This window comes from Parastagonospora nodorum, assembly GCF_000146915.1.
Source record: "Parastagonospora nodorum SN15 chromosome Unknown scaffold_26, whole genome shotgun sequence".
Classification (NCBI taxonomy): Eukaryota; Fungi; Ascomycota; class Dothideomycetes; order Pleosporales; family Phaeosphaeriaceae; genus Parastagonospora; species Parastagonospora nodorum.
In genome coordinates this window covers 104,960-128,545 of record NW_001884574.1, presented here as the reverse complement: position 1 = coordinate 128,545, position 23,586 = coordinate 104,960, and the positions used below count along the sequence as shown (strand labels likewise).

Here is a 23,586-nt window from a genome sequence, read left to right as displayed (position 1 = left end):
TGACCACCCGTCCAGACACATATCACCAAACCATTTCGACAGCTCACCACCAGCATGCCGAAACACCCCCACCCTGCCTGATCTCTGATCAACAAAGCACGAACGATTCCTTCACCAAGTACTTCTTGTCATGTTCACTGTCGCTGGCGTCAGATGGGAGCTCGTCCACCACTGTATGGCCGAAGTAATCACCATGCATCCATCCGAGGAGGTAGCATTCTCCGACTAGATGCCAATGGTCCACCCCATCCTTGTTCGCCGCTTTTCGAAGGAGAACTGGGTTCGCAGCGCCGTCGAAGATGACGACTTGGTCGTTTGGCAGCTTCCAGGAGGGTCCGAGGCCGAGGTAGCCCTGCTCCGTTATGAAGATGGTGCAGTCCTTCTGCCATCGTTCTGTGGCAAACCACATGTGATTATCAGTAAGTGTTGCTGGGTTGTATGCAGGCGTTGGCCGTTTCTGCGTCTCCAGCGTAGTCAGCAGTTCGAAGGATACTCTTAAGGGTTGATTATTGTATGGTGAGATTGGCCTTATTGCGCCCAGAATATCGTAGCCCCATGCATTAACATCGAGACCCGTGCCTGGTAGGTTTTGTTTGGCAACGAACCACCTTGCGAAGTCCCAATAGTAGTTAACTTGATCTTTGGCTGTTGAATGACTGAGTGAGTCGACGCGTACGCCAGCGATCGATACCATATCTCTAGCAAAGGCACTGGCTTTGACTGGAAAGATCGATGCAGCGCTGAATCGGAGTTCAAGTATGTCAAGCGGGTTCGTCATATAGTCCCAGTTTGTTGTCCAAGGCACTAGAGGACTCGACCCGTCTTCAATCTCTGGATTCAGGCCGCTCGCGTGTAAGAGATTCAGGTCGCCCTTGAGTAGAGAGCGTATGGCGAAGTCTAAAAAGATAACGGAAGGAGACAGGCTGTAGTCTGGCTTTATGTCTAGATCTTCTTCGGCAACGGCAAGCAGGGCGTAGAGTTTATCTCGGGGATCTTTGCATTGTCTGCCAACAGAGATTTGGAAAAAGCATGAGGTAAGAGACGAGATCTGAACATCCTGTCCTGTCTGGCCTCCAGATAGTCGCTTGTGACGCCGCGAGAAAAGCTGATACATGCGTCTCCCTGCGACACGCAAGTTCTTGAGGTCGCGCGCTGACCAAATCAACTCTTCATGGGTAATAGATTGCAGGTTTTCCACAGCATCTTCCATTAATCCTGATGGTAGGTTACCCTCGGCAGTAACCCATTGTATGTCCCGCGCGAGTACGTACTCTTGCACCACCCATACTCTGTTATACCTTTTATTCATACTTCTGTCAGCGCTCTAGACCTCTATACAAGGATGACTTCTAGCTCTACTCACCATGGTTGATCGAAAACACGAAGAATGGAAATTCTTCTCAAAGTTCTTCTCATCTTCTTGAGCATTATGTCTCCTGCATGTGGGTGGGAACTCAGAGCCAGAAAATATGGAGACCACTCTCTGGCGATTTGAACCAATTCATCTACAAGGACCTGGAGTCGATCTGTTGCAATCTTGAGACCAAGCCAAACAACAACCCTCTGCGCGTCGCGATATATTTGGCCCATGAGTGCCACCTGATGTCCCTTTTCACGCAGGTCCGATTGGTTGATACAGATTGCATCGATCCATATAACACGAGGTGTGTTCTCATAGCGTATGGCATGCAGAGCTTGTGATAAATTCGAAGTGATATGTAATGTCGCTTGGGATGCCAATTCACGGACAGTATGTGACATGGTCGGCTCGCCCCAAGCATACGAAAGGGCTTCGTATTTGGGTTCGTTGTTCTTGCGTGCGTCGACAATATTGCATGCGAGCGGCGATCCTACATCCCCAGGCAGAAGCTCAACAAGGCGGATCGAATCTGTGTGGGCGAGCTTCGTATAATCATAATCGCGGCTTTCGTGAGTTGCCATCTCTAGGTGGCAGAGCGAATGGAAGATTTCGCTGCGAATATGTTGCTGTGTTTGTGCAGTTTTGTAAGGGCCCATTGGCATTTGGGCAAGGACGAGAATTTGTCAAAGCGTGTATGTTAATCATCAGCTGCGCCACCCTCGAGCGGTATTGGTTCATCTGAATTGCAACCCCAAGTGTGTCACGCTCTCCACAAGGTCCTCGGGGTTCCTTTATGCTGGTTATTGAGGCAACACCCACCGTTTGTCTTGATGCACGATCATGTACGGAAATGCGTGAAGGTCTCCAGATCACTGTATGTCTCTGTGCGCGGAGCTGCGCTTTTTGTCATTGAAGCGCAATTTATCTAGTGGTTCCCATAAAGTCGTAAAAAGCCGTCTATACTTCCTTCTTCGGTACACCGCCAGGAAGCGTCTGTACCTTTTCCTGGAAGAGCTTCTCCGCTCCTTGCCATACCGGTGTGGTCGCACGGTCCTTCAGCGCCATCAAGCTGGGCAGAAGGGCATTGCTGAATGCTTCTGAGGACTCTCGTGGCAGCGCAGACGGGAGATGGTCGATGGAGATGACGGACAATCTCGGTCCGTCGCCCTCGACATCAACCCCGACGGTCGGCTTGTCGAAGGTGGTGTTGATGTCGTAGATGGGAATGGGGTTGTGTGGGTTTGTGGTGTCGCAGCTCACATCGCAGACGACACTAAGCTTGCGCTTGGGCGACTTCAGGCTCTCCTTGTTGACGAATGGCGGGATGGGCTTGGAGAGGTAGATGCAGTTGACGAAGATGTCCGACTCGATGATCTCGGGGTACGGTCCGTCACGCTCCTTGGTCTCGGGCAAGTCCCACTTCTTGATCTCGGGGCAGCCAATCTTCTCGAGAAGGTCGACTGCGCCTGAACCGCAGCGGCCCAGTGCGCCCAGAACCAAGCTCGATGGCTTGTGGCCGGCAACCTTCTCGCCAGCGGCAACGTCCTCCTTGAGCTGAGTAATCAGCTCGCTCTCGTTGTTGTAGTATCCGCGTCCGTCGGTGAAGGTCTCGACACCCGGGAGTGGCTCGCCGTTGGGGTGTGTGAGTTGCCAGGCCCAGGTCTGTGATGGTCGTTAGTGGTGGCCCCACATAGTGGCTTTTCAACATACCTTGATGGCAAGAGCAGCGCCAACGAAGCCAGCGTGGTAGCCAAACGCAGCAACGCGCCTGCCAGTTGTGTCTTGGAGGAACTCGAGGTCGTACAGTGTTCCTCCACCGCGGGGGAAGCGGGCCAGGACCTTCTCCCAACCGCCTTGCTGCTTGTAGCAATGGGCGAAGTGGACAAATGTGTGCTCGAGCGGGAACTCATCCTCGGGGAGCTCCTTCAGTCCGATGATAATCCGGTCTTTGGGCGCCGTCTTGTATGCACCTTCTTCAATCAGGGTCGCACCTGCCTGCTCGAACTCTTCGTCTTTGAATATGCGAGCGTAGTTGGGGTCCTTGGGGCTGCGCTCGACCAGGACTGGGTAGCCGGCGTCGAGGAGCTTCTTCGCTGTGGTGGGCGTGAGGGCGGATCGGTGCTCCAGCGGCTTGGCCTCGGCGCGTGCGTGGAGGGTGGGGAAAGACATGGCGGGTGAAGAAGTAGATGTGAGCAATCAATTGGCAGCAGTGAAGAACAACTTATATATGTGAAGCTGTGTACGAGCTGTGAGCGGGGATCGGAGAGTGGAGTAGATCGCAGCGCGGAGCACACATGCCCGCAATGACTCCATGGCAGCTTTTTCTGCCAGGGCGGTGGGCGTCACGCAACTCCGACCGCGGCACTACTGCAGGGCCGTTCCGAGGCCAAATCAGCCAGCCAAAGAGCGCAGAGATGGTCGTAGTAAGGCTCGCTAACAGCGCGATGACATCGCCTGCAGTCCTGCGTTCGTCTCCCAATTCTCGCAGAATCCATCGTACGCAGCGGGGCCCGCACGTGCAACAGCCGATCAATCTTGACCGCTCTCTGATCGCACATGGGCGTTGCTCCAAGCTAAGGATCCTGAGCGGCTGGCGCAAAACACGAAGCAGCTTCATGCCTGCGCCATTTGCCTAGTCTGAGCCGTGACGGTGCCGTCATGTATGCCACAACAAACCTTTCCCTATTCCGCTCATACCGCAGAAAAAAGAGAAGCAGCCAGCCCAAGTACGGCTAACACTGTCCTCACGCTCGCTACCGTTGTAGTTGGTCAATATGCCGCCGAAGAGAATCAACACCGATGATGGCCCTCCACGCATTTCGCATTCGCGCGACTCGTCGAGTGGCAGCGTTCGACACGCGCATGCTCCCGCCACTCCCAGTCAATTGCGACAAGCACATGCCCCGTCAGATCGCTCGAGCTCGCCGGAAGACGTCATGCATCACCAGCGATACTACGATGAAGAACAACAGCCCTCGAGCGGTGACGCGCCTTATGACCTCGAATTCTCCACAGATGGCATGCAGCCCCCGCTCGACGGTGCGTCTGCCCACTCCATCCCCGAGGACGCCGTGAACCAGCAGAGTGGCATCATAGAGATTGACCTCGAGCCGACTGCACGCACGCGGCTGCTGGCGCAGCAAGGCTCAGACGGTGTTCAGGGGCGACCAGGTGTCCAGCGAAATTATGGAAGTTTTGCAGGAAGCATACATTCCGATACTAGCTTCGGGGGCGTGTTTCCGGGAGGTACAGGCACACCAGACAGCGACACGAGCGACGCTGCGCGTGCGCTTTTGGGTGGTGCGTCCGCCCGCGGCGGTGTGAACAGTAGTGGGAAAAAGAAGAGTACCACGAGTTGGCTGGCCGAACTTCACGGTGTGAAGAACCAGCGGATGATGTAGGCATACAGCGATATGCAAGCAGGCATTGGCTAACAGCTTCAGGTACCTCAAGTATTACATCCCCCTCCTCAACTGGACGCAGCAGTACAAATGGCGATATCTGAAAGGAGACCTGGTTGCAGCTATCACCATGGCATCCTTCTACATACCCATGGCTCTATCGTATGCCTCCAACCTCGCACACGTGCCACCAGTACACGGCCTTTACAGCTTCGCCCTGAACCCCTTGATCTACGCAATTCTCGGCACCTGTCCACAGATGATTGTCGGACCCGAGGCGCCAGGTTCGCTGCTGGTGGGCGAAATCGTACGTGAGAACATCAAGAAGGGCACAACTGGGGACAATGATGGTCGACGGAATGCTGAGATCGCTGGTATCGTGACGTGTCTCGCTGGCGCCTTCATTCTGGTAGCGGGCTTCTTCAGACTCGGCTTCTTGGACAACGTTCTCAGCAGACCCTTCTTGCGAGGCTTCATTAGCGCCATTGGTGTGGTCATCTTTGTCGACCAGCTCATTCCTCAGATGGGTCTGGCGAGGCTCGCGGCTGACCAAGTCTCTCATGGAAGCACCATCGACAAGGTCGTCTTCCTCTTCCGCAACATCGGACGAGCTCATGGCTTGACCTGCGCCATGTCCTTTACTGCCTTTGGTGTCATCATGTTCTTTAGGTACGTTGTGTCAAGCTGGGTTTCTGTCCTGACTAACAACATGCAGAGAATTTAAGAAGCGCCTACAGCCACGCTACCCGAACGTTGCGTATATACCGGACCATTTCGTCGTAGTCGTTCTTTCGGCTATTCTGACCTGGAAATACAATCTCGACCAGAAAGGTCTTGCTGTGCTGGGCGATGTCAACTCCAGCGGCGGTAAAATTTTTGCCATCCACTTCCCGTTCGAAACCTCGCACTTGAAGTATGCATCGGACGCCATCAACACTTCGCTCATCATAGCGTTGCTAGGTTTCTTCGAATCCTCGGTAGCAGGAAAGTCGCTGGGAGGCGGCGACCACAACAAGGACGGTGTCGTTATGCCTATTAGTGCAAACCGCGAGCTGATTGCTCTTGGAACTGCAAACATCACTGGAGGCTTGTTCATGGCTCTTCCTGCCTTCGGGGGTTATGGCCGATCGAAGGTGAACGCTTCAACTGGCGGTCTGACGCCGATGAGCTCCATCTTCCTCTCCATTATCACCATTCTCTGCACAGTTTTCATGCTACCATACTTTTACTTCCTACCCAAGGGTGTCCTCTGCGCCATGGTTTCGGTTGTAGCCTACTCCCTGGTTGAGGAAGCACCCCACGATATCAAGTTCTTCTTGCGTATTCGCGGCTGGTCCGAACTCGTCCTGATGGGTCTGATCTTCTTCATCACCATCATTTGGGACCTGAAGCGCGGTATTGGTGTCGGCATTGGACTCTCCCTTCTCCGCCTGATTCGTCACTCCGTCCGTCCACGCATTCAAATTCTTGGTCGCGTACCTGGCACAACGAATCACTTTACCAATGCCGAGCACGAGCCCGAGAGTGTGGAGTTCGTCGAGGGCTGTCTTATCGTCAAGATACCCGAACCACTTACCTTCGCCAACACCGGAAGTCTGAAAACACGTCTTGGTCGCCTCGAGGACCACGGTACGGGTAGAGCTCACCCCGCGCTTCCTCGCGTGCGTCGCGCAGAACACAATAAGAACATCATCTTCGATGTTCACGGTGTCACATCGCTCGACGGTGCGGGTGCGCAAGTCCTCGCTGAGATTGTCCAGTCTTACAGGAATCGCGATGTCCGCGTGTTCTTTTGCAGAGTACCGAGTGAGCGCAGTCCAGTGTATAAGCTATTCGAAAGTAGCGGCATTGTAGAGATGTGTGGTGGAAGCAGGCATTTCGTCAAGAGCGTTGAAGAAGCGCTCAGGATGACTGAACTTGAACGTCTTACGGAGGAATATGGAAGCGAGGCTGGGAGCTCGCGAGGTGTGAGTAGCGCGATAGCATAGTGTTCTGCTGCAACGAGGATTTGATATTGTATGCATAAGCGTTTGGGCGTTTTGATAGGAAAAGTATCGCAAGCAATTTTGGTCACGATGAATTGATTGGTGTATGGGATCTAGGTCCCCGGTGCATTACCGCATACCTTGTGAAGACTACCATCAGAGTGGTTTGGAATGCATAACACTTTCTCGTCTCTCTCGGACGCGGACGCGGAGACGCAGCTACATCTATATCCGAACGTCTTCACACCCAAGGCTCCACGTAAGCTTCCGGCGTAGCTAGGTAACAAGTCGGAGCTGTCTAGTCTCAAATCCTCGCCGAGACCCTGCGGCTCGATATCGGCGGCCCAGAGTCCCAACACAACCTAATTCTTTTGACAAGGAAAGTAACGCTCAGACAGCCCCAGGTTTTGGCTCGGGGTTTGACAGCGCCGACCGCGTTCCCCATGGAGGTGTGGGGAGGGTTCGCGCTAGCGTTGTTCATTGCGCATCCCAGGCGTGCAGGCGCGTCAGCGAAGGGGAGGGTTGTTGGGCACGCGTGAAGTTTAGTGCTTTGACTATGAGTAGCGAAAGTGTCGAGCAAAGTAAAGCTGCTCAGTTGCAACGAACGCACGCAGCAATTCAGTACAGAGTTCTTCAACATTCACAACGGTTTCTCTGTCAAACGTCAACATGTCACCGAGATATGCCCGCCCCAACGCCTCAAGCATGCACTACGTCGCCCAAGCCTTTCCCCGCGCACGCTTGTCAAAGCTTTTCTCGCCGCCGCTCCCCAGCCAAGAAGGCTTCGCTGCCTTAGCGCTGCAACACCACGCGCCACCATTGGCCCGTCCCAAGCCACGCCGTAAGAATGGACACGCCAGACTCCCGACATCCATGTCATGGGATCGGCTGCCAACTGGTGTGTATCCTCGAGAGGAGGGGTTAAAATGCTGCTCAAGCCCCGCGTTTGCTCCTCAGGCCTTGTCTCTGTTCGCCTGCAATCATGGCTGAGAAATACGACCACCACGAACATCAGGAGTATGCTGCTACTCCCACGATGCAGAGGATTACTCCCGCTCGCTATGCGGCTACGCGGTTTACTACGTTGAAACCTGCTCGCGATGCCGTGCCCAACCCCATCACGCTGCTGCGCATGCTCAATCTCCAGCAATGGCTCTTCTTCCTCGTCGCCTTCTTCGCGTGGTCTTGGGACGCTTTCGATTTCTTCACCGTCTCGCTGACCATCACGGACCTCGCTGAAACCTTTGGAAAAACCAAAGCAGATATCACGTGGGGTATTACGCTCGTGTTGATGCTGCGGTCCGTAGGCAGTATTATCTTTGGACTTGCGGCTGATCGGTATGGGCGCAAGTGGCCGTTTATCATTAACAACGTGCTGTTTATTGTGTTGGAACTGGGGACGGGATTTTGCTCGACGTACAATGAGTTTTTGGCGGTCAGGGCGTTGTTCGGGATTGCGATGGGAGGGTTGTATGGGAATGCGGCTGCGACCGGTGAGTTCTCTTCTTCTTAACTTGAGCTATTGAAATATTGGCTGACGATCATTTGAATAGCTCTGGAAGACTGTCCTCCACTGGCACGCGGTCTCATCTCTGGTATGCTGCAGCAAGGCTACGCGTTCGGATACCTCCTCGCCACAGTGTTCGCACGTGCTTTCGTCAACACTGTTGGACACGGATGGCGCCCGTTGTTCTGGTTCGGTGCTGGTCCACCAGTCTTGATCATCATCTTCCGTCTATGTCTGCCAGAAACAAACGCCTACCTTGAACGCAAGCGCATTCGCGAGGAAGAGCCCAATGCAGTGAAAGTATTCATTGAAGAAGGAAAGGTCGCACTGAAGCGTCACTGGCTGCTTTTGATCTACATGGTCCTCCTCATGGCTGGCAAGTCATCACACCCCTCAGCCTCCCAACGATATTTCGACTAACATCCATCAGGTTTCAACTTCATGTCCCACGGCTCGCAAGACTTATATCCAACCATGCTCACCAACCAATACGACTTCTCCCCCAACGCCGTAACCGTCACCCAAGTCGTCGCCAACCTCGGCGCCATGACTGGCGGCACGCTCGTCGGCTACTGCTCCTCCATCTTCGGCCGCCGCTTCAGCATCATCTGCATGTGCATCCTCGGCGGCGCGCTGCTCTACCCCTACACCTTCGTCTCCAACAAAGGCGTCATCGCTGCTGCCTTCTTCCAGCAATTCTGCGTGCAAGGCGCGTGGGGTGTAATCCCCATCCACCTGATGGAACTGAGCCCGGGTAGCTTCAGGACGTTCGTGGTAGGCACGAGTTACCAACTCGGTAACTTGGTGTCGAGCGCGAGTTCGACGATTGAAGCGACGATTGGAGAGAAATTTCCGCTGCCGCCGAAGGGCAAGACGAAGAGGTACAAGTATGGGTTGGTCATTTGCATTTTCATGGGGTGTGTTTATGCGTACGTCATTTTGTTGACGCTTATTGGACCGGAGTATCGGGGCAGGAACTTTGATGTCGCGGCGGATGAAGATATGGCTGCTGTTACGGGCGTGGACAGGAAAATCGATGGTAGGGACAGTGAGGATGTGGAGAAGAATACTGAGAGGAGGATAGAGTGAGTGTGATTAGTCAGATGGCGTGGCTATGACGATATGTTCGACATGGTGGAGTCGTTTCGTGACGGTTCGAGGCGAACAATAACACAAAGAAGTTGGTTCATGTGCTCGATATCTAAATCAGTCTTTGTCTTAGGCCGCATACCCAAAAAGTTTTCATTGTCGTCAGAGCAGTGTTTGGTCTCATGTCTTGAAATAGCTGACCTTGTGACGTGAAGTCAGAGTAGGTCGGCACTTCACATGCACCACTGAATGAGACAAGGCGGAATATGGGAATCTTGAACGTATTCAGTGAATGTAGTAGTGTGAAGCCTCACAGATGACCAACACTCACGAACAAAGAGACCGAAATGTCTTGAATCTTCCTCTAGGTACGTCCTCTCTCGAGCGCACATCGTCTGCAACCTAGAACACACCATGCATTTACCTCTTACCGCTGCACTGACCGCGATGAGCGCATTAAGAAGCGCGCTCGTCGACAGCATACACCCATCCTCGTCAACCTCAATATCCTTCTTACAGCCCCGACAAGATGCTGCCGCTCCCCCTCCCCCCTCTACGAGTATCGTAATTATCATTTCGAGGGTAACGGTAACATCCTCTGCCATCCCCACATCGATCGTAAACCCCAACCCGCAACCGAGTGAAACTTCCAATACGCTATCGTCAGAATCGGCAACATTTACACGCTCAAGACCCAACTCGAGCACCGAACCGGCGGAAGCGACTGACTCTAAGACGAAGACAGATACGCAAATCACAAGCTCAGCTTCGAAAGAGCCATCTACCACACCATCCAGTATACAAAACGACCCCACCACAACCGCAGCCACAACATCGCCATCTCAAACTACCTCTTCAGTCTCCTCCGCACCAACGACCCCTGCTCCCCCTTCCCCCACCCCTCAAACTCCGGATTCACGGCATCGGCCTCATTGTAGGGCCTAACCTCTCGGCTCCATATTCGGCCGTGATCTCCCTCGGCCTCCCTGATATACTGGCTCCAGCGCCCTTGCGTCGTGGAGTGAACGTGTGTAACTGCTTTGGCTTTGGCGGGAGTCGTCGCAAGTACCAGGACACACCACTCCCTGAGCGCCCGGTGGAGTTTCAAACCGGACAGGTGTATGATAAGCCGCTTCCGGAGAGACCGCAGATGTGGTATCCGATGAGTGGGATTGGGGCGGCGCCGAGGATGGATGGAGGGGATGGGGAAAGGGGAGGAGGTATGAGGTTGCAGAGAGAAGCCAGATTTGGGGGCGAGGAAGGGGTTGAGTACGATTCCAGAGTTTTAGATGGGGGATGAGAGTATAGGTGTGCGAGACTGAAGTATGTCTATAACGTTTGTAGCATACATTGGACACGTGTGTTATTTGTACTAAGAATTGAAGCTCTATGGTGGAATAGCATCGATATTGAGAGGGACATACGTCCAAATAGATGTGGCTGTCAAGACAACGACTCAACCAGCATCTTCCGCATTCGCAGTACACCGTGACACAGCACTGTGAATTCCCGTACCCCTTCACTCTTCACCTCTCATCCACAATGAATATAGTGAATACACAGTCCATCTCAAAAGGTACTTATAAGCCCTGCCAACTCTCCTCCAACTCATTTCTCCAAACAGCCCATCTCTGCACCGCACAGAACAAGATACCATCTTTTCCTTCTTTGTAACGCAGATTACACACCAAGCCCTAAATCTTCTACATCCATCCGACCAACCTTCGTTTTCATCAACGATGCCTGGTTCTTCTCTATCCGGTTTCGCCTGGCCCGCTGGTGCGCTTGATGCGCCCTCCACTGGTCAGTCAGTTGTCTCGCTCCACCCCTCTTCGCAGCTGCCTGCAGCTACATCGTCTGTCCAGGCGACTAGCACTTCTGGCAGCGACGCTCCGCCGGTATCTTTCTCCGTCGGTGTGCCGCAGGCAAACACTACTTTCGGTAATGGTATGCCGTCCAGCTCATTCGCTACTGTGTATATCCCCACGATTATATCTAGTAGTGGCGCGCCTTCAGTGTCTATATCGATCAACATGTCATCTGCATCCATCCAGCCTATCGTTCTGGATCCGATGTCCCAGCCCGGTGTGCCGGTGAACGGATCATCTGGTCCACGTACGGTGCGCATCACTGTCACGTCTACCGTCATGATACCTTCTGACATGCCTAGCATGGCTGCGCTTGCCAAGGCACTCGAGCAGCCGACAAGCGCTAGAATAGCAGCTGCGGACGTCACGGGCGTGAAGTTTGACCTGTATGAGGAGCCTGAGGCTGTGCAGACGAAGAGTTCGGGGGAAACTTCGTCGAGCAAGGGTATCATCTTTGGTATTACTGGCGCGGCGGTGGGAGTTATGTTGTTGGCGCTTATCTACTTCATCACTCGCTAAGGCTAAGGTAATCGAATTGCCGTACTGCTCAAGGCAGTGCAGTTCGCAGACAACCTGACTTAGCAGTGTGGCGTAGTTGGTGTTTCGCCGTATAGCGATACAACTGGACTGCATTGCACATTGCACAATGATTGTAAAATCTCGCGTTAGTGTAACAATAAACTTTGCTGTTTCAAAATGTTCTTTGTCCTCGTGATTTTGCTCATACTGTTCATTGCCCTTCCTTTGTCTTCTTACCTTTGTTGAAGGACACTTGCGTTATTTACTATCAATTACTCCTGCATCAAAACTTCCCAATCCATCTAACCTCACGTTCATTCCCCTCATCGCCAAATCTAAAATGTCATCTCCGCCTTCTCCAACACCCAGCGGCCGAAACGCAGAAGATGTCAAGCTCGGCCTAATCCAAGTACCTTTACTCGTCCCACTCTGCCTCTTCTCGCCTTTCTTCCTTACATTCATCGTCTTCGTCATTTATCGTTTTACGGTGGTACGCTATCGCAACAAGAAAACTCCCCTAGCGCAGGGATCAGAGCAAGAGGTGGTTGAGAAAGATGTCGAGATGCAGCTTCAGAAGTTCTTAGGGAAATCTGAAAATAGATGATACGCTGTCTTGAGGCTTGTTGACTGGGTCCTGAAACCCGTAAAGGATGCATAGATGTTGGAACGATCACGACCAATTACAAGGCGCGCTGCTCCAATACTACATACGATCTAAGACTTCGATCTAGCGCACCCAACTGCGCGCACTACGTACCATTTACGGTACAGAGTACGGCTTAAGTCAGCCGGACATAGAGACAGGTTAACTAGATAGAGCTGGGATCATAGGCTGCAACATAAAAGTGGATTCAGGAAGGATTCAGAATCCAGAATCCCTCCTTATCATTAAGCAAAGTGTAGAAGCATACAACTAGCACTTAGGCCATTCTGCCTTTTAAAGGCCTAACTCATCTTTCTAACTTATGCTTTACCTCTGCACACAATTCATTCTTAGGGAGCCCGGACGCACTCTGATAGGCGTGTCGCGCCCCGTGCTACGCACGGTTAACAGTGCTGCTTCGATCTATCAAGTCCACGCACCGCACACTGCAAGACATCGTGCCTTCACAATGTCTCACATGCAAAACACCCTCCGCATCTTCCCTGCCCTACAAATATCCTTCTAACCTATCCCTTGCTCATCGCACAGTCACAAGTGTAGCTCACGCAGTCGGACATCCATCCCACAAGTCTTACTCACTGACTTACTCAAACGACCTCACACACGACCATCCCACCATCCCACCATCCCACCATCCCACCATCATGGCCCCATTCTACCCATACAACCTCCTCAACACTACTTCCCCTTGCCCCACCCACACCCAGAATATCCGCGCCTCTACCCCCCTTCCTATTGAGGCCATCAATTCCCAAAACAGCTCCGGCACCTCCCTCTCCACCACCGCCATCGCCGGCATCATCATCGGCGTGCTGATTTTATTTGGCAGCCTGACTTGGTTCGTCTGGCACGCGCTGAGCGTGCTGCCTCGGCGCAAGAAGGCGGCGCTTGGGGAGCGTAGGGTGAAGGCGGGGAGACATACGGATCGGGGGACGGGTGGGCGGGGGCATGGGAGTAGGAGTCATCATACAAGCCGGGGACAGCGGGGGAGTGGGTATGATTATGTGGAGTATGCTTAGGGAGGGGAAGACAGTGGAAGACGGTGGAGGACGGTTTATTAGGACTGTCTTCGGGTTTGAGATTGCATTAGAATTATGGTCTGTAGGATTGTCTCCGATTGTTTCTATGATGCTAGAAATAGAAGGAGAATAGGAAATTGTAGCAGCTCATGCTGCTTCGAATGAAAAGATGCAAAAACGCCTTTTGTCGAAAATGATACTGAATAAAAGTTATAGAAGCGTTCTTCCGAAGAAGCTTCTCGTGAAGAAGTAACTTTTTAAACCCTGAATAATAAAAAAGATATCCGGCTGAAAAGATGAAAAGAATGTTCTCCAAAATCTAAAGTTGGTGAGCATTTGTGCCTTGAGATCCCTAAGTTCCGCAGCGCAGTACCTTAAAATTATTGACCTTTTGAGCATTTTTGAATTTGTTTCTTTTCGTCTTCGCTCAGATCTGATATTCTCCGATGCTGGGACGCGGAATGTCGCAGCCTGCGTGAATTTCGTGTCCTACGATCCTGATTGGGTGTTCGGCAGAAGGTATGTTATTGTCCCACTCATTGTAGAGAGGAGGGTATAAGTTTTGTCGACTGCTAGGCTGGGGCATTTCCCTGCTCTGGCTGGGTGTCTGGAGACCGGCAGTAGGAGGTCTGACAAACGGAGTGATGGCGGAAGGCCTGCTATTGTAGGGCGTAGGGTGACTAGGCCGACTGTTATAGGCTGGCCCCCAGAGATTCTTAGAAGCCGGCCCAGGCGTGATCATGATAGCTTGTCGCTCACTTAGACTTCGCTGCTTTGCCTGCTGGTCACTAAGGCTATCTGCGCTAATAGAACAGTCTGCTAGGCTAGTGTTTAATAGGAAGATGCTACTCATTCCTGGTTGCTTCCTTGCACCAGACTTGCTAGAGCAAATCCTAAGATTTTCTGCTATAATTAAGTTAATTAGATACTATGCTTCGGTGCAGAAAGAAGACTATGTACCTCTGTCACTATTATCATGATCATGATCCTCAGAATCGTGAATGACTGGTCTCTGTCGCCTGTGTCGTGCCTCGGGTTCCTGGCGCTGAGCGTTTTGTAGCATGCCGTTCGGACGTCGTTGGGGCCGTTGGCGTGAATCACAGCTATTCTTTGAATCGATCCTAGGCGCGTTTCTGAACTGCGCCGGCTTTGCCTCCGGCTGTTTACGGACAGACTCATGGCTGCGCTCTTCGTGGGATGACAAGTTGCGGAGAACGGATGCCGTGCGTCTAGAAGCCATGTCGTTGATGAAATTGAGTCGATCTGCTGCCTCAAATAGGGCTGAATTGCTGGGCCGGATTAAGGCTTTTGACTTTTTGTTGCTTTTGATCTGAGCCTTTTTAGGAGTCATGAAGTTCTTTGGATGGTTGATGCGTCTCGGGAAGAGATGATAGCGTAGGAGAAGGTTGGATAAGCGAGATTGTATTGATCGGGGAGTAGAATAGTGATTATGGTCAGGACTACAGATGGAGTTACCCGAAAAAGTAGCAGACGGAAGGGTCGCGGGTCGAAGGTCGAGGGTATTCAACAAACACCAGAGCTCTGTGCGGGGTCTCAATCCCCAAGGTAATAGAGGATTCAGAGGTAAAAGAAATAATCGAGAGACTAGGATGAACAGGTAAAGGCGCTTACGTGTCCGGCCGCGTCGATAATATTCGTTTGACACTGCAGGTGAAGTCCGTCCGCGCATATGGTGTCATCACACAAGCGCGAGGGAAATACGAGCAATTGGTCCCAGGGCATCCATACGGTGAGTTCGTTTGAAGTTGTAGCGGAAGACATTGAACGATACATGGAAAGCATCGTTTGTGACTGGCCATTTTTCGGAATGAAGGAACCTGTATTCTGGCACATGCGGGAGTATTTTATGGGTCACTCGGTACTAGGAAACTTATGCAGTGAGTGCGTTTGTTCTTGTAGCAGAAGACATCAAATGATGCACGTAAAGACTGAACCATGACTGGCCATTTCCCAATTAGCGACGTAAGAAGTTGGTATCCCACCGCTCATGCATATTGAAAACGACTCGAATTTGCCTATGATTCGATAGCTGAGCGTAAATCCATGAAGCGTACGTCGCTCAGCTCACAATGAAGATAGGAGACACCAGGATGGGCAGTGAGTTATATGAATTTTCCAGCCAGTAGCGCGGCATGCACTAAATATTCGAGTCTTTACGCTGTGACGAGGGATATGCCATTATCGTCCGAACCCAAATACACACTCATGTCGTAGTTCAACCAGATCTCCAACCATATGAAGCAAGTTGTTGTGTCATCGCGATGCGCTGTTCTCCATGCCCACTACCTCCTTTTCCCCTTCGCCTTTTCAAGTTCTCTCGAATTATACGAATACTGCGGCCGCATATTGATCCTAAGATCCTCCACATCCTCCGGCACCGTTCCGCCCATCTGCACGTCGGTGTCGTTTGTACTGTCTGACCTCTCGGTCTCGGCAGAAGAAGCGTCTGATTCGAGTTCCACGAAGTTGTCCGGGACGATGAAGGAGCGGTTGATGGAGCCTCCTCGTGGCCTGGGCTGGATGCGACGGACGCTGATGCTTGATCTAGAGTTGGAGCCTGAGTAGGAGACCTTGGGGCGCAACTTCGTCGGGCCTGGTTTGGCGGGTTTTGACTTTTTGGGAGCGGGGCGCTTGGGGGTGAGATCTGGCTCTGGAGGGGCGTCTGAGTCCTGTCGAAAGTTAGGATGTAACATGTGTGTGAAAGGCGTGGTGTGTACTCACCCACTCGAGAAAGTCTAGGTTGGGGTCGATTTTGATCATGACTTCATCGCCATCGTCGGACTCTTGACTTAGTGCCTGCTGTGGCAGAGCTCTGAACAACGGAGGCCCATGCTTGACTGGCGGACGCGCAGAGGGTGCTCGGCTTCTCCTAATAGCTTGTCTTTTTGCGGCCGCGAAATCACCTCCAAGCTCGAGGAGCATGTCATGTAGATCCTGGATGGGCAAACCTGGCGCGACAGCCATCAGCTGCGCAACATCCTTCCTTGTGTTGAAATCTGAGATGTTGTTCAGATCGAAGCTAGCGCCGTCGAGGTCGTCACGCCTGTTGCTTGATAAGTTGGGCCTGATGAATGGTTGTGTGCGCCGCCGTGCAACTGAAATTGCTGCTCTTTGCGAGGTGGACAAGCTCTTGTCTGCTCCAGGCCTTTTCTTGGTCCGTCGTAATGAGGGCGTATCTACCTGTGATATCCTCTGTACTTCTCTTTTCGCGTTCGGTCAGTATTCAGTCAACGCTTCGTGACAGCTCCACTAACTCGGCATATATACCCATAGATCGGGACATTGGCTCGTACGGAGCTTTGGGGGAAGTCGCTGCATATGTTTTGCCGAGAGATCCAACCCCCGCTCTTCCGGGAGCAGAAGTGCGCCGAACTGCCAGTGCCGGCGATTGTGGCTGGTAGAAACTCGGGCATGAAGGCGCCGTCGAAGAAGGAAGGTAACCATCTTGCATGAAGTCTGCTCTTCGTGACAGAGCCTCCTCTGCTTCGGCGTCGTCATCATCATCGATTGTGATGGGACGATTCTTTGATGCGCCATCCCGTGTACCGGGCCCGACGCGCGATCTGCTTTTCTGGGCTGACGCCGTTGATCTTGCCTTGCTGCGAACCCTGGAGTTTGGCGCCTTGTTTACTTTTGGCGTCTTTGCTCTTCTCTCCTTTGTGGTCGGCGCGCTCTTCTTCTGATGTGGCGCTGGCGCAACACCCATCTTGTCTGGTTGTTGCTTCTTGACGTGGAGTTTTAGGGATCCAGTTGAGATCGAGCGTGGAGCGTCAATCGCACGATGGTAAGTGATTATCGGTAGAACGATGGTCATCTCGGATAGGTGAGTAGAAATCGGGACGCCCCCGCGCGTATACTGTCCTTCCTGACCGACTACAACCTTACCTTTGATGTGGTTTTTTCGGTGCATTTCGCTGAGGCCATAGGGCAACGTGACCACAAATTCTGGTGCCATAGCATGGCAGGTGAGAGTTGCGCTAAGGATGCGGGAGCCGTAGGAGAAGCGGGAATGTTGCGACGGTGACCGCGCTATCAAACGGAGGGCGGAGGTTATGTCGGGCCGCTTTCTATATGGCCGGCGATGAGTTCATCAATATAAGGAATGAGGTGAGCTCTGCCGAGATAGGACAACATTGGACAGGCGGGAGGATGATCAGATCAAATTCAGCAATAGAATAACGTAGCAATAAAAAATGGTAGAAATACAAAAGATCTCAAGACAATGGTTCCAATTCATACATAGGGGAAGAAAGGAAACGATATGAAGGGAAAATCCAAGTTCCTAGGGAAAACGCCGGAGGTATCGACCCATCCTACCTATTTATGCCCAACACCGTACCCTATTGCAAACATTTTGAATCCAAGAAAGGAGTGCGCTCTACTGATGCACCTGGCTCACGTGCCCGTTCTGCTGGGCACCACCCCATTCGCTCTCGTCGTCACTGCCGACGTCGGTCCACGAATTTGGCGTCATGATACCTGTCCTGTCATTGTCGCCGAATTCGCTGAAACCTCCTTCTGAGAAGCCATCGGTGAAGCCGCCCTCGGAGAAGATTTCTGATCGAGCGTCATGGTCAGTGTCGTTTTGCATGCTGAGGATGCCAATGTCGTCGGCGTTGCTGGCAGCCACGGAAGCGCCTGTGACAATGGAGTGGGAGCGCTCGGAGCGCGGTGTCAAGGTTCCGGCGGACATGTGCTCGGCCTCGTCGTCGAAGAACTGAGTGTGCGCGAGAGGGACCTCGGCGTGTGAGTTGGAGGATGTGAAGGAGTAGAAGGACTGTGCAGCTGGGTCGATCTCGTCGTTGCTTTGAGTCAGGTCGATCAGAGGCGCGGAGGCGGCAGGCGGGGCAGCGTCGAGAGTGGCAGTGCTTTCGCGCGACGCAGGCTCGGCATAGATGAACTCCTTTGGCGACGGGGCTTCTTCGTCATCGCCCACGTCGAAGAGCACATTCTCGTCGACGAAGGGGTTGGCCATGGTCGCAGCCGCAGCAGCGCCCGCAGCAAAGCCAGCAGCACCGCGCTTCTTGAGGCCGTTGTCCGATACGTCGTTTCCGGTAGCAGTTGTGTCGTTCCTGAGGGTGCCGTCGCTTCCTACCATGGTGTCGAAGCTCTTGGTGCGGTCGGCTCGTGACCTCTGCTGCGCCAGTTCGATGTCTTCGTTGCCGATTTTCGCCAGCTCGTCCAGATCGACGGCCACGCCCTCCTCTCTGGCACGTCTGATGAGCTCATTCCTGTTCCGTCGAATGAGCTCTTCCCTTCTCCGCTTCCTCAGGTCGAAGTCGTCCGACGATTCGCTGGGGCGGCGAGGCTGCATGTCATCGCCGAGGTTGTGGAGCGCTACGGCGATCTTGCGACGAGACTGGTCGACCCATGCGCGGACTTGAGGCGACTCGTATATGGCGATGCCGGCGGCGACTACTATGGAAGCGGCGATGATGATGCCTGCAATGAGGGGTGGTAAGCATCAGGCAGCAAGGTGCGATGTCGTTGGATGGCAGAAACCGCCCGAATTCTCCAACTAGACTCTTCATTCGCTACATGGACAGAAGACAGGAAGGGGGTGTACAAAAGCAGTTCGAGTGCTGCGAACACGACAGACATGCATAGCTAGAGCTACGTACCTTTGGCTAGTGGCGCGGGCATGATGCGGACCTCCGAGACGCTGTCTCACGCGCGTGCTATGGCGAGTTGATTGAGAGCGCAGGACGAAGGATTCTAGGTAGTAGAAGATGATTCCTAGCAGCCTGGAGAGAAGATATCTGTGAAAGAGAGACGCGCAGTCCAAGGAGGACTGTGGTCGTAAGAGCCGCCACCGAGCACAGCCGCCCGCTGCACCATGGAACGGCCGCTCGGCTGGTGGGGTGCTGATCATCCGAAACCGGTCTAGGCAGGAACAGGAACATGCTTATGCAACTCCACTTCCATCCCGACCCTATCACCAACACTTGAAGTACATCACTCATGCCTGTCGCGGCTTCTGGTTGTGTACACTATATCGCAATACATCCTGCACAAAGTATGAAAATTCCCCTCTGTCGACACTATGACATGACATTACTGTTCGCCCCCTGACGCGTCCATCTCGTGGAACCCGTCCACACTTGTCGTCGGCACATGATCGCCAGCTACTTCATGATCCCCATTCTCGTCTAACCACTTGGTTTCTTTCTCTTCGATCCTCTTCTCTATCCTCTTCTCTATCCCTTCGAGTTTCGCACGCAATTTCTGCGCCTCCAACGTTTTCTCGTCTAAGCTCCTGAGCACTCGCTTGATTGCGTCGGACAGTTCCAGCTCGCTCTGGTGCTTGGAAAAGTACATGTAAACGTGGTGCTGCTGCAGTACAACGTATGCTCTTTGCAGTTCGTCATCGTAACACAGAGCTTTGAGTTCGGCTAGCCGCGCTTCATCCAGGGGGCGTGGAATGTATTGGTCAAGATGAAGATATTCCTCCAGAGGGACGTGTTTAAAAGTAGGTGGCATTTTGTCGACTCCGATATGAGAACGGCAGAGTCCACTACGTGTGCAAAGTACTCTCTTATATACTGCAGGTCTCAGACGCGTTGTGGGCACGGCCTTGTTTGACTTCGCATCAGAGGAAAACACCACATTCAAGCCTGTTTGTCGGAAGAACGCTCACACATTCAATACCTGATCGCTTACGTGTTCGTTTGCACCATCATGACCTAACGAATCTGTTTATTCACTTCCCCTGTCAAGTCACCCGAAAGAGTCAACAGAGCTTCTATCCCACAACGCAACAACACAACAATAACAAGATCGAGAAATTATGGGTGAACCTTCGAGGCTCATTGAGCGGATCATGAGATGTCTCATGCGGACAACAGTGAATCCAACACTTTATGTACACAGTGTGTCAAGATCATCATCACCATACAGCCAGTCCTTGCCCTACCTGTCAACAATGTCCCCAGGTTAGACTACTTCGATATAAACTCAGCATCCTCGACCTCTTCCTCCAGCCACACTCACCAGCTTAATATCGCACCAACACAACTGTACATAACACAACCGCACCGAACTTTCTGGACACTTGTTTCTCTCACATACACTTGGAAGCTCACTCACGATTGAACATACACCCACACTCATGGCACTGTATGCGGCAGACCTCGGTGCGCCTTCAGTTGACTGGACTAATCATCCAGCAGTAGCCTTCCAATGTCTCAACGACGCCATCAAGCCCTTCCGACACGATGTTCACCAGGTGGACGAAGTCTTTACCTTGTTGGCATTCGAGATCTATAATATAGGAATGAGCTTGCAGAAACCTACTGGGCCGATTTGGCAGGCCTGGACATATTTCTTGCAGCAACCACATTACCTGCCCATATCCGAAGAAGTGCGCCTACATCTGACTGCGCTGGATCTTCCTCTACATCAACTTCTCATGCCTGCGAGCACTACCTTTGCAACTGCGATAAAGGATCTACGTCAGGTGGCTCGAAGCCTCGAGCTATTTGAGGAGGAGACAACGAAACTTCTCCTCGAGATCAAAGATTGGCTGTTGAAGTGTGCTTGTCACGACAGCGTCGACACAGACGGCTCTCTTCTCCGTGAGATGCGTGCAATCATAGTGCAACAACCGCATGTGGATCTCAGCAAGAAGGGTAATTATAGACTCCAGCGGAGTGAGCGAGTCACCGGTGGCTTTGGCATATGGCCCGATCTCACTAGAACGCTTTCTGCACTTCGACCTTCATCAGAGGAAGAGTGGAGCAGCAAAGACGAAGAAAATGCCGTCATGGCAGTTACTTCTTATCTATCCCTTGCCGCGAACATGATCTCGTGTTTCATGTTCATGTCAGCGTACCCAGAGGGTAATCTGGGACCGGTCTACAAGCACACTTTCGAGTGCGAACGAATTCATGCCTGCCTTATCGAGAGCCCGTTCTCGCCCTTCCCACTGAAAGTGCGACAGGCCCTGTCTGAGTCAAATTATCTGGGCAACTCAGTGTTGATTAGCTCAATGGTGCTGCCCAACATCAACGCTGGACATCCACACACTTTGTTCTTGATGTTCCGCTGGGTTATGTTGGCCGCAACACATCCTGACGCAGATCCTACAGGCAATGTTCGATCAGCCCTTAGCAAAGTCTTCGATCTTGGATGTCTTGAGCGTCTGCCATACCTCTGTTCGCGTCACGGAGTTTTCCTGAGGCTGAATATCCCGGGTGATGTCCTTGCCGAACGCTTCCTCAACCCAGATACAGAGCAGGCAGAGAACAACATACTCGCTGGATCTCTTGATTCGCAGGACGCTATAAAGCTCTGGAATGAACGAAGCCACGAACCAAAACTACATCCACACTGGAATCTCGAATTCGGGTTTGGCGGCGAAGTCGTCTATGTGATCAACGATCCTCTCGACGACGTCCACATCGCCCGTGACTTCCCGCGGGCTGAGGATCTCTGGCTCGAGCAACACATGCACTGCATCCCAGACCCAAAGCCCGACGACGAATGTCTTATCTGCAAAGACGACTTCACTGAGACTCCTTGCTATGCCACTGCGTGCAACCATCTCTATCATCTGGACTGCCTAACGGGTTGGCGCAATTCATTGAAAAATGCCGGTTCGTCTAGCCAGCTTACTTGTTGCTACTGCACAAAAGAGCTCATGGATGAGGTTGCATTGGCGCGGGTGGAGATTGCGCGGCAGAAGGGTGTTCCGATCCATTTGACGCCGGCGATGTATGAAGAGCAGATGCGTCGTTTCATCAGCTTTGGGCTTTTGTTTGAGACTGGGTAGCTGTATAGCTGCCGGGTGTCTGGTGCATACGTTGAGTTTTTCTCCGTTGGTCTGCAAGAGCATGTGTGTGCCTGAACAGAAAGCAGTCACTTCGCTCAACAAGACTTCCATCAACACCTTTTGTCTAATTACATGCGTGCTAAGTTCTAGTGAAAATGAACAAGTAAACACCACTTACAACTCTTAAGCCAGCAAATCAAACATTCAGGAAAATCTTTCAAAATCATCAAACTGTGAATCATACCACCACATTGGCTCCTTCCCTTGCCCCGCCTTCTTGTTAATTGTCGCATCCGTCTCCAGCTTTGCATACATGTCCACCTGTACACCCACATGTACCTTCGCTTTACCCTTCCCAGTCTTGTTACTTTCGTTCATCTTAGCCATGTCCGCCAACATCTCAGCCATTTCGCCACAATCCCGCCTCGCTCGTTCATTCTCCTCGTCCCTTTCCTCACACTCGCGCCTCAACCGTTCAATCTCCCCGTCTCTCTCCTTCCCCTGATCCAAAAGCTCACGCTGCACCTCCCACAACCCCGCATTCTCCCCTTCCAGATCCCCCACCATCCTTTCACACTCCCCAATCTCTTTCGTGACCTTCCCAAGCACAATTTCCGCGTCTGCTAACCGATCTATCAAATCCCGCTAATACCCAAACAAATCCTCAGAATCCCTTTTCCACCCCTCCAATCCTTTTCTTAACTCGGTCTCTCGCTGAATGCCATCTTGGATAGAAAAACACCACATCCCTCGCAGCTATCCTCAGTTCATTCTCTAACCTCCCAATCTTTCGATCCCTCTCGCGTATCTCAAATGCAAACCAATCCGTGTCTTCCGCCATTTGCACCAATAAATCTTCACGCGTGGCGCGCGTAATGGCCAGGCTATGTGTGCTTTGCTCCAAGTTCGCCAGCACAAGTTGCAGAGCTCCTGCCATATCTGCATCGTCGGTGATACCAAGGTGCGAGAGGCGCTGGTGCAGCAAGATGAATGCGGATAGGAGGGAATCATCGTTGTGAAACACGAGTTGGAGATTGGCTAGGGAGTCTGGGGGGAGGGGCGAAGGGGGTGGTGATGACTTCCCAATGGTCGTCCAAGTCGGCATTTGAAGTGGTGTTGGGAGGCATGGTGTAGGATCAGACAGGGGATCTTGGAGAGGATGGGGGCTGCGGATTGGAATAAATATTGGGTAGGTACGTCAAAGGACTAATGGCACTGCTCTGATTGTCAACCATGTAGTGTCGCGTCAGACGTATACGACATCCAGCACCAGTGTTGTTCGCCAATACACTGTTTGAACTTTTATTAACGTTAGCTACAGTACAGGCGTATAGTTGAGCAATGTCATCGTTAGTCACAGCACAGCATCACACAATCATGGGA

The 23,586-nt window shown here is 52.4% G+C and overlaps 15 protein-coding genes across 15 annotated transcripts; 7 read left to right on the top strand and 8 right to left on the bottom strand.

Annotated features, from left to right (window-relative positions):
• Positions 1 to 88: 88 nt before the first annotated feature.
• SNOG_13324 (hypothetical protein) lies at positions 89 to 1,210 on the bottom strand (the record flags this gene model as incomplete). Its single annotated transcript, XM_001803481.1, has 1 exon — positions 89 to 1,210. The coding sequence occupies one exon, from the start codon at positions 1,208 to 1,210 to the stop codon at positions 89 to 91; it is 1,122 nt and encodes a 373-aa protein (XP_001803533.1).
• A 1,107-nt stretch (positions 1,211 to 2,317) lies between these two features.
• Positions 2,318 to 3,529, bottom strand: SNOG_13323 (hypothetical protein; the record flags this gene model as incomplete). Its single annotated transcript, XM_001803480.1, has 2 exons — positions 2,318 to 3,022; positions 3,071 to 3,529. The coding sequence occupies 2 exons, from the start codon at positions 3,527 to 3,529 to the stop codon at positions 2,318 to 2,320; spliced, it is 1,164 nt and encodes a 387-aa protein (XP_001803532.1).
• Positions 3,530 to 4,134: 605 nt separating this feature from the next.
• Positions 4,135 to 6,749, top strand: SNOG_13322 (hypothetical protein; the record flags this gene model as incomplete). The annotated part of the gene is made up of 3 exons (XM_001803479.1): positions 4,135 to 4,735; positions 4,770 to 5,421; positions 5,477 to 6,749. 3 exons carry the CDS (start codon positions 4,135 to 4,137, stop codon positions 6,747 to 6,749), a joined length of 2,526 nt encoding a protein of 841 aa, XP_001803531.1.
• Positions 6,750 to 7,728: 979 nt separating this feature from the next.
• Positions 7,729 to 9,342, top strand: SNOG_13321 (hypothetical protein; the record flags this gene model as incomplete). Its single annotated transcript, XM_001803478.1, has 4 exons — positions 7,729 to 8,239; positions 8,300 to 8,629; positions 8,684 to 9,170; positions 9,228 to 9,342. The coding sequence occupies 4 exons, from the start codon at positions 7,729 to 7,731 to the stop codon at positions 9,340 to 9,342; spliced, it is 1,443 nt and encodes a 480-aa protein (XP_001803530.1).
• A 414-nt stretch (positions 9,343 to 9,756) lies between these two features.
• SNOG_13320 (hypothetical protein) lies at positions 9,757 to 10,847 on the top strand (the record flags this gene model as incomplete). The annotated part of the gene is made up of 3 exons (XM_001803477.1): positions 9,757 to 10,138; positions 10,347 to 10,562; positions 10,744 to 10,847. The coding sequence occupies 3 exons, from the start codon at positions 9,757 to 9,759 to the stop codon at positions 10,845 to 10,847; spliced, it is 702 nt and encodes a 233-aa protein (XP_001803529.1).
• A 234-nt stretch (positions 10,848 to 11,081) lies between these two features.
• SNOG_13319 (hypothetical protein) lies at positions 11,082 to 11,729 on the top strand (the record flags this gene model as incomplete). Its single annotated transcript, XM_001803476.1, has 1 exon — positions 11,082 to 11,729. One exon carries the CDS (start codon positions 11,082 to 11,084, stop codon positions 11,727 to 11,729), a length of 648 nt encoding a protein of 215 aa, XP_001803528.1.
• A 340-nt stretch (positions 11,730 to 12,069) lies between these two features.
• Positions 12,070 to 12,333, top strand: SNOG_13318 (hypothetical protein; the record flags this gene model as incomplete). Its single annotated transcript, XM_001803475.1, is given in 2 exon segments — positions 12,070 to 12,219; positions 12,238 to 12,333. The coding sequence occupies 2 exon segments, from the start codon at positions 12,070 to 12,072 to the stop codon at positions 12,331 to 12,333; spliced, it is 246 nt and encodes an 81-aa protein (XP_001803527.1).
• Positions 12,334 to 13,037: 704 nt separating this feature from the next.
• SNOG_13317 (hypothetical protein) lies at positions 13,038 to 13,619 on the top strand (the record flags this gene model as incomplete). The annotated part of the gene is made up of 2 exons (XM_001803474.1): positions 13,038 to 13,329; positions 13,582 to 13,619. The coding sequence occupies 2 exons, from the start codon at positions 13,038 to 13,040 to the stop codon at positions 13,617 to 13,619; spliced, it is 330 nt and encodes a 109-aa protein (XP_001803526.1).
• Positions 13,620 to 13,839: 220 nt separating this feature from the next.
• Positions 13,840 to 14,652, bottom strand: SNOG_13316 (hypothetical protein; the record flags this gene model as incomplete). Its single annotated transcript, XM_001803473.1, has 2 exons — positions 13,840 to 14,210; positions 14,373 to 14,652. The coding sequence occupies 2 exons, from the start codon at positions 14,650 to 14,652 to the stop codon at positions 13,840 to 13,842; spliced, it is 651 nt and encodes a 216-aa protein (XP_001803525.1).
• Positions 14,653 to 15,715: 1,063 nt separating this feature from the next.
• SNOG_13315 (hypothetical protein) lies at positions 15,716 to 17,247 on the bottom strand (the record flags this gene model as incomplete). The annotated part of the gene is made up of 3 exons (XM_001803472.1): positions 15,716 to 16,102; positions 16,155 to 16,476; positions 16,727 to 17,247. 3 exons carry the CDS (start codon positions 17,245 to 17,247, stop codon positions 15,716 to 15,718), a joined length of 1,230 nt encoding a protein of 409 aa, XP_001803524.1.
• A 564-nt stretch (positions 17,248 to 17,811) lies between these two features.
• On the bottom strand, positions 17,812 to 19,076 carry SNOG_13314 (hypothetical protein; the record flags this gene model as incomplete). The annotated part of the gene is made up of 2 exons (XM_001803471.1): positions 17,812 to 18,875; positions 19,055 to 19,076. The coding sequence occupies 2 exons, from the start codon at positions 19,074 to 19,076 to the stop codon at positions 17,812 to 17,814; spliced, it is 1,086 nt and encodes a 361-aa protein (XP_001803523.1).
• A 411-nt stretch (positions 19,077 to 19,487) lies between these two features.
• SNOG_13313 (hypothetical protein) lies at positions 19,488 to 19,913 on the bottom strand (the record flags this gene model as incomplete). The annotated part of the gene is made up of 1 exon (XM_001803470.1): positions 19,488 to 19,913. The coding sequence occupies one exon, from the start codon at positions 19,911 to 19,913 to the stop codon at positions 19,488 to 19,490; it is 426 nt and encodes a 141-aa protein (XP_001803522.1).
• Positions 19,914 to 20,541: 628 nt separating this feature from the next.
• On the top strand, positions 20,542 to 22,203 carry SNOG_13312 (hypothetical protein; the record flags this gene model as incomplete). The annotated part of the gene is made up of 1 exon (XM_001803469.1): positions 20,542 to 22,203. One exon carries the CDS (start codon positions 20,542 to 20,544, stop codon positions 22,201 to 22,203), a length of 1,662 nt encoding a protein of 553 aa, XP_001803521.1.
• Positions 22,204 to 22,407: 204 nt separating this feature from the next.
• Positions 22,408 to 22,611, bottom strand: SNOG_13311 (hypothetical protein; the record flags this gene model as incomplete). The annotated part of the gene is given in 2 exon segments (XM_001803468.1): positions 22,408 to 22,524; positions 22,543 to 22,611. The coding sequence occupies 2 exon segments, from the start codon at positions 22,609 to 22,611 to the stop codon at positions 22,408 to 22,410; spliced, it is 186 nt and encodes a 61-aa protein (XP_001803520.1).
• A 256-nt stretch (positions 22,612 to 22,867) lies between these two features.
• SNOG_13310 (hypothetical protein) lies at positions 22,868 to 23,551 on the bottom strand (the record flags this gene model as incomplete). The annotated part of the gene is made up of 2 exons (XM_001803467.1): positions 22,868 to 23,281; positions 23,528 to 23,551. 2 exons carry the CDS (start codon positions 23,549 to 23,551, stop codon positions 22,868 to 22,870), a joined length of 438 nt encoding a protein of 145 aa, XP_001803519.1.
• Positions 23,552 to 23,586: the final 35 nt, after the last annotated feature.